Source organism: Arachis duranensis, chromosome 3 (genome assembly GCF_000817695.3).
Source record: "Arachis duranensis cultivar V14167 chromosome 3, aradu.V14167.gnm2.J7QH, whole genome shotgun sequence".
In the NCBI taxonomy this organism is placed as follows: Eukaryota; Viridiplantae; Streptophyta; class Magnoliopsida; order Fabales; family Fabaceae; genus Arachis; species Arachis duranensis.
Window position 1 is genome coordinate 116,999,240 of NC_029774.3, and position 10,106 is coordinate 117,009,345.

At 34.4% G+C, this 10,106-nt stretch overlaps 2 protein-coding genes across 2 annotated transcripts; both read left to right on the forward strand.

Moving 5' to 3' along the window:
* The first annotated feature begins 1,311 nt into the window (after nucleotides 1–1,311).
* LOC107480505 (beta-amyrin 28-monooxygenase) lies at nucleotides 1,312–4,133 on the forward strand. Its single transcript, XM_016100658.3, has 4 exons — nucleotides 1,312–1,971; nucleotides 2,671–3,126; nucleotides 3,228–3,415; nucleotides 3,503–4,133. Exons 1-4 carry the CDS (start codon nucleotides 1,491–1,493, stop codon nucleotides 3,797–3,799), a joined length of 1,422 nt encoding a protein of 473 aa, XP_015956144.1. The 5' UTR covers nucleotides 1,312–1,490; the 3' UTR covers nucleotides 3,800–4,133.
* A 3-nt stretch (nucleotides 4,134–4,136) lies between these two features.
* Nucleotides 4,137–6,492, forward strand: LOC107480504 (beta-amyrin 28-monooxygenase). The gene is made up of 4 exons (XM_016100657.3): nucleotides 4,137–4,760; nucleotides 5,148–5,603; nucleotides 5,700–5,887; nucleotides 6,053–6,492. The coding sequence occupies exons 1-4, from the start codon at nucleotides 4,259–4,261 to the stop codon at nucleotides 6,371–6,373; spliced, it is 1,467 nt and encodes a 488-aa protein (XP_015956143.1). The 5' UTR covers nucleotides 4,137–4,258; the 3' UTR covers nucleotides 6,374–6,492.
* The last annotated feature ends 3,614 nt before the right edge of the window (nucleotides 6,493–10,106 follow it).

Sequence of the window (10,106 nt, forward strand, 5' to 3'; positions counted from 1 at the left end):
AGTTAAAATTTCATTTATAATAATATAATTTTTTATTTTTATAAAAATTTAATTTTAATATATTAATCATATAAAAAATTATAAAATTATCCAATTAAATTTATGAATAAATTTATACATCTAAGTTATAATTTTAATTAAGTTCAACCAAATATTTTAAATGCACGTTTATTGTCGTCGCTTCTTCTTCTAAATCATAACCTTATTTTATATTTTATATTCAATATATATTTTATGTGCTTTTGGTCATTTAGTAGCAATATACTCGTATCAACGAGTCCATGCATATCGGTAAGATTTAAATTCCGTTATCATTACTTATCAAAGAAACCAGAAAAACAAAATATCCCCCCGGGGGTATTAAGCACCAGACTTAAAAGAATGAAGCTAAGGTAGGTATAGCGGAAAGATATTTTGGAAAGACTATATATACGTGGCCCTTTCACAGCCAAATGATCTGTAACGAGTTTTTGATATCATTAATCTATTCGTACCTGACAAATTGATAATGACGATTCTCATCCAACTATAATCTAAATAATATAATATTTTATATTTATTTAAAAATTTTAAATTTAAATCTCATTTTTAATTTTAAAAACAAAAAAAAATCAAATCTTTTTTTTTAATGTTTTTCAAATCATATCTTCTCAATCACATCTTTTTTTTAAAACTAATCATATCTTCTTAACCACATCTTTTTCAAAATAATCTTTTTGATTTCTAATTTCAAAATCTTTTTCAAAAATCACTTGATTTCTTTTCCACTCATTTTCGAAAATTGATTAGTGTTTTTCAAAATGTTTTCAAAATCTTTCACTCAATTTTCGAAACTTACTTCCCTTCTTCTCACATCCTTCTATTTATGGACTAACACTATTCCTTAATGCAAAATTCGAACTCCATCTTCTTTGATAAGTTCGAATTTTCTACTTCTACCTTCTATTTTTCTTTTCCTCTGACACCTCAAGGAATCTCTATACTGTGACATAGAGGATTCCACATATTTCCTTGTTTTCTTCTCTTTCATATGAGCAGAAGCAAAGATAAAAGCATTCTTGTTGAGGCTGATCCTGAACCTGAAAGGACCTTGAAGAGAAAGCTAAGAGAAGCTAAGGCACAATTCTCTGTAGAGGCAATTTTTTATAATATATATTTTTAAAATAAATTTAAAAAATAATACATTATTATTTAAAATTTTATTAAAATCTATTTAAAAATATTATAATGTGTCTCTTATAAAATTTTAAAATTTGTCCTATAATAGATTGACTCTTGTGTCCAAGTGCTTTCTAACGTTGCTTACATTGCCAAAAATGGTGAAGCTATTATACCAAATTTATCTCTTATCTTGTCACCAATAATTACATTAAGGATTAACGTCATGATCAAAGATTAAAGCGCTTTATATACACCTATCCACATACTTTCATCTATCCTGAACCAAACTTTTCTTGATTCTTAGAACTTGGAACTATCAATTATAGGTTATGGAGTTGGCCAAGCTTCTAGCCATGCCAGCACTTTTAGCACTCCTCCTCCTCTATCTTCATTTCATGAGAAGGAAGATTCGGAATGGGCCTCCAGGAAGCTCAGGATGGCCAATTGTTGGAGAAACCTTCAAGTTTATCAGCGCGGCTCGTGAGGGAACCCTGGTGAGGTTCATACAAGAGAGAATGGAGAGGTATGATTCAAGGGTGTTCAAGACTTCGTTTCTTGGAGATCCTATGGCAGTGTTTTGCGGCACGGCGGGGAACAAGTTCTTGTTTAGCAATGAGAACAAGAATGTGCAAGTATGGTGGCCAAGCTCTATAAAGAAGCTGTTAAGGTCTTCTTTGGTTAATAAGGTCGGCGATGAAGCAAAGATGACAAGAAGGTTGCTCTTGACCTTTCTCAATCCTGAAATTCTCAGAAATTTCGTGCCTAAAATGGATACCATTGCTCAAATCCACATTAACACTCATTGGCAAGGTAAGAAATTAACTCACTCACTTGAGAATGGTACTTAATTAGGACTTTGTTTTTGGTTACGTATTGCAATAAATTTTAATTTTATTAATACACGTTAAATTGTAAAACTTAAAGGATTATCCTAACTAACCATGATTTTTTTTAACAATATAAATAACTACCAATCAAATAAAAACATACTATACTTTTAAATTACACAACTAAATTTTAATATTAGAATAACCATTCGTACACCTAATAAAATAAACATTCAATATATCTATTATTTATATTATTTAATATTTTCATTGTCTACTTATATTTTTTCAAACTTAAAAACTTGTAATATTTTTTTACTCTAATTAAACTACAAAAATTATAGGAACACATGAAAAATTAACTATAAAATTATTTATTATATATTTGTATATAAATATATATATATATTGTTTAATTTATTTTCGAAACATATTTTATATTTCTATGTATATTCCATTCGAATAGCTAATGCAATGACCTATTTTTTAATGGCCAATTCTATTGTGCTTATTAATTGTTATCTAATTTTTGTTTAACTTACTTTTTTGGTAAGTTTTATTTTTTTTTAAATAATTTATTTTTATATCTTTTAAATTAAATATTAATTTTTAATTTTTTTTTTTAAGTAAATAGACACCACTCTTTAACCAGTGTAGCATTCACCTTTTTTTTAATATATAGGAAAGGAACAGGTGGTTGTTCATTCTACTGTGCAGAAATACACTTATGCTTTGGCCTGTTCCTTGTTTCTGAGCATTGAAGATCCTCTCCACGATTCAAAGTTTTCGTCGAGATTTCACCGATTCTTAAAAGGCTTGGTTGGCTTCACCATCAACTTGCCCGGAACAAGATTTCACCAAGCAATGAAAGCTGCCAACGAAATAAGGGAAGAGATAAAAAAGATCATAAAGCAAAGAAAAGTGGATTTGGAAGAGAAAAGAGCGTCACCAAGCCAAGACATTCTCTCACATTTGCTTGCAACACCCGACTCCAATGGAAGGTTCCTAACTGAAATCGAGATCATGGATAACATACTCCTCCTCCTTTTCGCCGGCCACGATACTTCTAGATCCACTCTGTCATCTCTCATGAGGTACCTGGCGCAGCTTCCTCATGTTTATAACAAGGTTTTGGCAGGTTCGCAATGAAATCCTTAAGTCCAGGTTCGGATAATTTTGCCTATGATAATTTGGATCAGAATGAATGATGATGGAGTTTGTTGTAACTGTGACTTGCAGAACAAGTTGAAATTAGCAGAGCAAAAGGGGAAGGGGAATCCCTGCAATGGGAGGATGTTCAGAAAATGAAGTATTCTTGGAATGTTGCATCTGAAGTCTTGAGACTATCGCCACCGGTCACCGGTGCTTACAGAGAAGCCTTAAAGGATTTTAGCTATGCTGACTATACCATTGGTAAGGGCTGGAAGGTATGTCCGCTAATATGAATGGTTATATATTTAACACACTTATCAAGATTTTAAAGTATGTATTAATGGTATTTTTTGTTTTGCCAGTTGCATTGGACAACCTGCTCTTCACACGTGGATCCCAGGCTCTTCACGAATCCCGAGGCTTTTGACGCGTCGAGGTTTGAAGGGGCAGGCCCTGCGCCGTATTCGTATGTTCCGTTTGGTGGAGGGCCTAGAATGTGTTTGGGGCTAGAGTTTGCAAGGCTAGAGATACTTGTGTTCATGCATCATATTGTGAAACAGTTCAAATGGGATTTGGTTAATCCTAATGAGAAGTTCAAGTATGATCCCATGCTTGAACCTGTAAATGGACTTCCGGTTCTGCTTCATCCTCACCATTGATTAATACATTATTAGAAGCTTTCTTTTGAAATTTGTATAACATTATGATATAGATTTGATTTTGGTAGTGTTTAAAGGGTTATAATGTCATTTGCTCCTTTTAAAAAATGATTATTTTGGAGATTGAGCCATTTGCGTGCCAAAAGTGGTTTACTATGTTATTCAATTGTTATCAGTTAGGTTGTTTATACTATCATAGTGGGTTTATGCTCGGTATAATTCCCCAAAAAAAAAAAGAATATTAAATTATCATAGTTGGATGGAATGACGCTCATGTTGCCATCACTTGCAATTAAGATTAATATTAAATGAAGTCAAAAGTTTGTGAGTGTGACACTAACCTCTCAAGTCTCAACCATAACATGATGAGTTAGATCATTCACACATACATCTGTTTATGGAATTTGGATGCTCAAATAACAAGATTCATAGAGTTTAGAACATAAAGCTACTACTAAAATGGAAGTGGCCAAGTTTCTAGCCTTGCCAACAATTTTGGCACTCGTTGTCCTTTGTCTTCATTTCATCTCAAAACTTGTGAAACTGAGAAAGGATCCAAGCCTGAATCTTCCTCCTGGAAACTTAGGATGGCCTATTGTTGGAGAAACCTTCGAGTTCATGCTCGCGGCTCGGGGGGGAACCGTGGTAAGGTTCATAAAAGATAGAATGGAGAAACATGATTGCAGGGTGTTCAAAACTTCATTTCTTGGAGATCCTATGGCAGTGTTCTGCGGCCCGGCCGGGAACAAGTTCCTGTTCAGCAATGAGAATAAGATTGTGCAAGTGTGGTGGCCAAGCTCCATAAGGAAGCTGTTAAGAACATCTCTTATTAGTAAGGTTGGTGAAGAAGCAAAGATGACTAGAAGGTTGCTATTGAGCTTTCTTAGTGCTGAAGTGCTCAGAAATTACTTGCCAAAAATGGATATCATTGCTCAAAACCATATCAAAACTCATTGGCAAGGTAAGGAATGTATGTATTTGTGTTTGCTAAGTAAGGAGTTCCTTTTCCATTTTATTCAAACAAGTACTAACTCGCTGCTGCCGAATATTTACAGTTGTATTAGTTCATACACAATAGATTAATCAATATTTTGCTTATTAAACTTGGGATAAATTTCACCGAATTTACCCTTAAATTTATAATTCGATGATCAAGAAAACCTTAGCCAAGAATAGAAAGTATGAATTGACCACTGCATAATAAGGTTGCTTTTTTTTCTTTGGTTAGCACTATCAGATAGGCACAAAAGCTTCTTATGCAGAAGGTAGCAACTTTTCTTTTTCTTTTTTTTTTTTTTCTCTCAATTCTAAATAATTTTACCCTTTCTACTATTTTCAAATGTTGAAGGAAAAGAGCAGGTGATTATCTATTCCACAGTGCAGCTATACACATATTCCTTGGCTTGTTGCTTGTTCCTAAGCATTGAAGATCCAATTCATGTATCAGAATTTTCGTCAAAGCTTGATGACTTCCTGAAAGGCTTGCTTGGCTTCCCAATCAACCTGCCTGGAACGAAATTTCGTCGATCGATGAAAGCCGCAGACGAAATAACCACAGAAGTGAAGATGATGATATTGAAAAGGAAACTTGAATTGCAAGAAAAGAATGTGTCACCTACACAAGACCTTCTTTCGCATTTGCTTGTCACACCTGATTCCAATGGAAGATTCATGACTGAAACGGAGATTAGTGACAACATGCTACTGCTTCTTTTCGCTGGCCACGACACTTCTCGGTCGGCTTTATCATCTATCATGAAGTATCTTGGGGCCATGCCTCAAGTTTATGAACAAGTTTTGAAAGGTTTGCAACAACATCCTTCAACATGTTTTCAATTTTCCAACTTGTTCTTACATTCTAACCAAGCACACTGATATCAAAGTCTTGTCATCATGACAGAACAAGTCGAAATAAGCAGAGAGAAAGAGGCAGGGGAGTTGTTGCAATGGGAGGATATTCAGAAAATGAAGTATTCTTGGAATGTTGCATCTGAAGTCATGAGGCTGTTACCACCTGTTGCGGGTACTTACAGAGTAGCAATAAAGGATTTTAACTATGCTGGCTATACCATTCCCAAGGGCTGGAAGGTATGTTCCAAACCCTTCATTTTTCTGTTGTAAGATAGAAACTCAGGTGTAGTTAACTTAGTGTAAACCGTTATATGATAATTTAGTCAAACCTGTCAAATTATTTAACGACTCTCAACAAGTGTTTTATTTAAGTTTTGAATTGTACATGGTTCTTATTGGCAGTTGCGCTGGCTCCCTGGCTCGACACACATGGATCCGGCGTATTTTCCGAATCCGGAAGCTTTTGATGCATCAAGATTTGAGGGAGAAGGTCCTACGGCCTATTCATATGTTCCATTTGGAGGAGGGCCTAGAATGTGTCTGGGACTAGAGTTTGCAAGGATAGAGATACTTGTGTTCATGCATCACATTGTGAAATGGTTCAAATGGGATTTGGTGAATTCTGATGAGAAGTTTAAGTATGATTCCTTGCTTGAGCCAGTCAATGGACTTCCAATTCGGCTTCACCCTCATACTATTATTGATTCATATCAGAGGCTATAGTCAATTTTATAAGCTTTCTTCTAAGTTTGTCATGTTTTCAAATTTCAAGAGAACTTTGATTAATTGGATAATGTAATCATTGTTCGTTGTTCATATAATTATAATTGCTTATGTATGCTTATGGAGACGGTTGAGAGATTCAATACTTTTAAGTTACTGAACTATATTCGGATGAAGAAGAAAACTCTTCGATTCAGAAGGGTAAGATGCTTATAATATAAAATTTCTAAAAATTTAGGATTTAATATTTAAAATTTAAAATATAAATATAATTTTTAAAAATTAATTAATATTACAATAAAGTTTAATATTTAAGTTATTTAACCAACTAAATTCAACCAAGTTGCTATAATCTAATTCACTTTCATGCTCTACTACTTCTAACAAATTTTTTACTTAAGGTGCGAATATATATAACTGCATTCTCTTTATTCTCTGTGTTCTCTTCATTCTCTGTGTTCTCTTCATCGTCGTCTTCTTCTTCTCTTCTTTTTTTCTAATATTTTTCTTTCATTATCGTCGTCGTCACTATCACCACTTCCATCTCCTTCTCCTCTTTCTTTTTTCATTTGAATTTTTTTGATCTCCTTTCTTTTCTTCCTTCTCCTGCTCCTCCTCCATCATCATTATTATCATCATCATCGTCGTCTTCTTCTTCTTATATGTATAACAGAAAAAAGAAAGAAATAAATAAAGAAAAAAAGAAGAAGAAAAAAATACAGCATTAAAAAAGATATTTTTGTACTTTTGTAGCAAAATTTCGGTGTAAAAACTAAGAAATTTATGTATTATTATTAAGAAATTTTGGTGTATTTGTATTCTAATAAGTTCTACATAATTCAAAAATTTTTCTCTTCCTCCTCCTCATCTTGTGTTATTTTTTCTTCTTGTTCTTTTTCATCATCATCTTTTTTTTCTTATTCATCTTTTCCTTCTTGTTTTACCTTCTCAAGTTTCTTCTTATTTTACTCTATTAATAAGAATAAAAACAAAAAAAAAATCAAACAAAAAAATCATATAATATTGCAAAATTACTAGGAAGAGAATGAACTTACGTTCATTCAACTAAAAGAAAGAAAGAAATAAAAAAAAGAAAGCATTAAAGAAAATATTTTTGTGCATTTGTAGCAAAATTTTGGTGTAAAAACTAAGAAATTTATTTGTTATTGTTAAGAAATTTCAGTGTATTTTTATTCTAATAAGTTCTGCATAATTCAAAACTCTTCCTCTTCTTCCTCCTCATCTTTTGCTGCTGCTTCTTCTTTTTCATCATCTTCATCTTCCTTTTTTATTATTCATTTTTTCTTTCTTGTTTTACCTTCTCAAGTTTCTTCTTGTTTTACTTTATTAACCAGAATAAAAATAAAAAAATCAAACAAAGAAAAAGAAGATACACATAATGCTATAAAATTATTAGGAATGAGATGAACCTATATTCTTTGTACATTTGTAGCAAAATTTGGGTATAAAATATAAGAAATTTTGGTGTATTTTTATTCTAATAATAAGTTTTGCATAATTCAAAATTATTTCTCTTCCGCTTTTTCTTTTTCATTTTCTTCTTCTTATTTTATTTTTTTCATAATTCTTCTTGTTTCATTCTCTTAAAAAGAATAAAATTTACAAAAAAAATCAAATGTTACAAAATTACTAGGAAGAAAAAGAGAAAAAGAAAAAATGTAGCAACAACAACAGTAATAAAAGAATCACGATGAAAAGAAGAAAAAGGAGGAATGCGAAGAAGAAAAATGAGGCACATGAAAAAGAAGAAAGAACGCGACGAAGATATTTGCATTAGTGAAGCAGTGTATACACATGCTGCTACGTGTAATGAAAGTGATTTTTATTAGATTTGGATCAACTTGATTGAACTTTAATATGGCCGCCTTTAATACGAGCTATAACTCGGTATTATAGTCGTTATCGCTGAGAACTATAACTGTCACCCGTTATAAGCCTCGGCCTATCATGAGCCATAACTCAGTCAAATTACTACTCCTATCATAACCGACATTCAAGCGGCATAATCAGGTCGGTTACAATATCAATCATTTCAGAACCGACGATTAATACCGAGAATGTAACGGACGAAGAATTCATCATATAAAGTAAGGTAAAGTATTTGTCTTCACTAAGTTCAAATAAGGCAATATATTGCCTTAAGCTTTGGAGTGCCTTTGCAGGTGCACTCCTCCCTCCCTTCACTCGTGCTTTCACGCTATGACGAAAAGGAAAAGCTCGGACTTAGGTGTATGACGTTCAGCCTTCGAGGACATAAATCGGCCATTACCAGATAGTTGAAGCCGACCTATTCCACAAGCAAGATCAATTGGCGCCCACCGTGGGGCCGAGAAAATCGGTTCTTTCTTTTGGTCCCATTACCTTCGCTTATACCCATGGCTGACGTACCACCCCTTTCCATGTCCGAACTTATGCGGATGGTAACCGAACTACAGCAAGCCAATCAACAGATGGCCAACGAGAATCAAATAATGGCTGCTTAAATCGCTGAACTGAACCATGCTCGGATAGAAAATAACAACAATAATCACCAACACCTAGAAGATAATGAGCATCATTTCGAACCCTCACACGTCTCGAAAACCATCCGAGCTGAGGAAGCCCAGCCTGAGGATGGAAACAAAGAGTCCGACGAACTCGTAGGACCCTTCACGCCAGAAGTGATGAACTTCCAGCTACCGAAAAGATTCACCCTCCCGCTGACCCTCACACCTTACGATGGGCTCGGAGACCCCAAGAAATTTCTCAAAAAATTCCGATCAATAATGATCGTTAACGGTGCATCAGATACTATTTTATGCCATTGTTTTCCGAATTATTTAGACAGTCCTGCAGTTGATTGGTTGTGTGCTTTGCCTGCAGGTTCCATTTCACGATTTCACCAACTGGCCAAGCAATTTGAAGAACACTTCGCTGGATCTGCAATTTATTTGCATGACTCGGATTATCTGAATACAATCAAGCAAGGACAAAATGAAAGTCTGAAGGATTACATGACTCGTTTCACGAAGGTCGCCATAAGCATACCAGACCTTCACCCCGAAGTCCACCTCCACGCAATCAAAAGCGGACTCCAACTGGGAAAGTTCCAAGAAACCATCACCGTAGCCAAGACAAGGACTCTTGCCAAGTTTCGCGAGAAAGCCAAAGGCCAAATTGATATCGAGGAACTCAGACAAGCCCGGAAGTCGGACAAAACAAATCACAGAGATGAAGATAAGGTTATGAGCAATAAGAAAAGTTTTAAACTAACCCCTCAATTTGATTCTTATATGCAGTTCAACACCAGGCAAGAGGACATAATAAAAGAAATCCTGAATTCAAAATTGATTAAACCACTGAGAAAGGCTGGTACCTATCAGGATACCAAGAACACGGATAAATCCAAATATTGTGCATTCCATCAAAAGCACGGCCACACTACTAACGACTGTGTGGTGGCCAAAGACCTTCTGGAGCAGCTGGCACGACAAGGGCACCTTGACAAATATATTGGAGGTCACATCCAAAAACGTCCCACGACATCTACAACCAATGATTTACCCGAACAACCACACCGAGGCAAGGAAAAGGTAACATCATATGAAAAACCTCGAAGAATAATTAATTGTATTTCAGGAGGATACGCCAGTGGAGGATCCTCAAACTCGGCAAGAAAAAGATCATTCCGAGCAATATGCTCGTGAGATGGCCCAAACAGCGAAGCTGAAGC

What these genes read in the sequence shown, in the direction of transcription:
- LOC107480505 (XM_016100658.3), top strand. Translation starts at nt 1,491, where the DNA reads ATGGAGTTGGCCAAGCTTCTAGCCATGCCAGCACTTTTAGCACTCCTC. An exon ending in CATTAACACTCATTGGCAAG is followed by an intron (nt 1,972 to 2,670) that starts GTAAGAAATTAA and finishes TTTAATATATAG; the next exon opens with GAAAGGAACAGGTGGTTGTT. An exon ending in CCATTGGTAAGGGCTGGAAG is followed by an intron (nt 3,416 to 3,502) that starts GTATGTCCGCTA and finishes TTGTTTTGCCAG; the next exon opens with TTGCATTGGACAACCTGCTC.
- LOC107480504 (XM_016100657.3), top strand. Translation starts at nt 4,259, where the DNA reads ATGGAAGTGGCCAAGTTTCTAGCCTTGCCAACAATTTTGGCACTCGTT. An exon ending in TATCAAAACTCATTGGCAAG is followed by an intron (nt 4,761 to 5,147) that starts GTAAGGAATGTA and finishes CAAATGTTGAAG; the next exon opens with GAAAAGAGCAGGTGATTATC. An exon ending in CCATTCCCAAGGGCTGGAAG is followed by an intron (nt 5,888 to 6,052) that starts GTATGTTCCAAA and finishes TCTTATTGGCAG; the next exon opens with TTGCGCTGGCTCCCTGGCTC.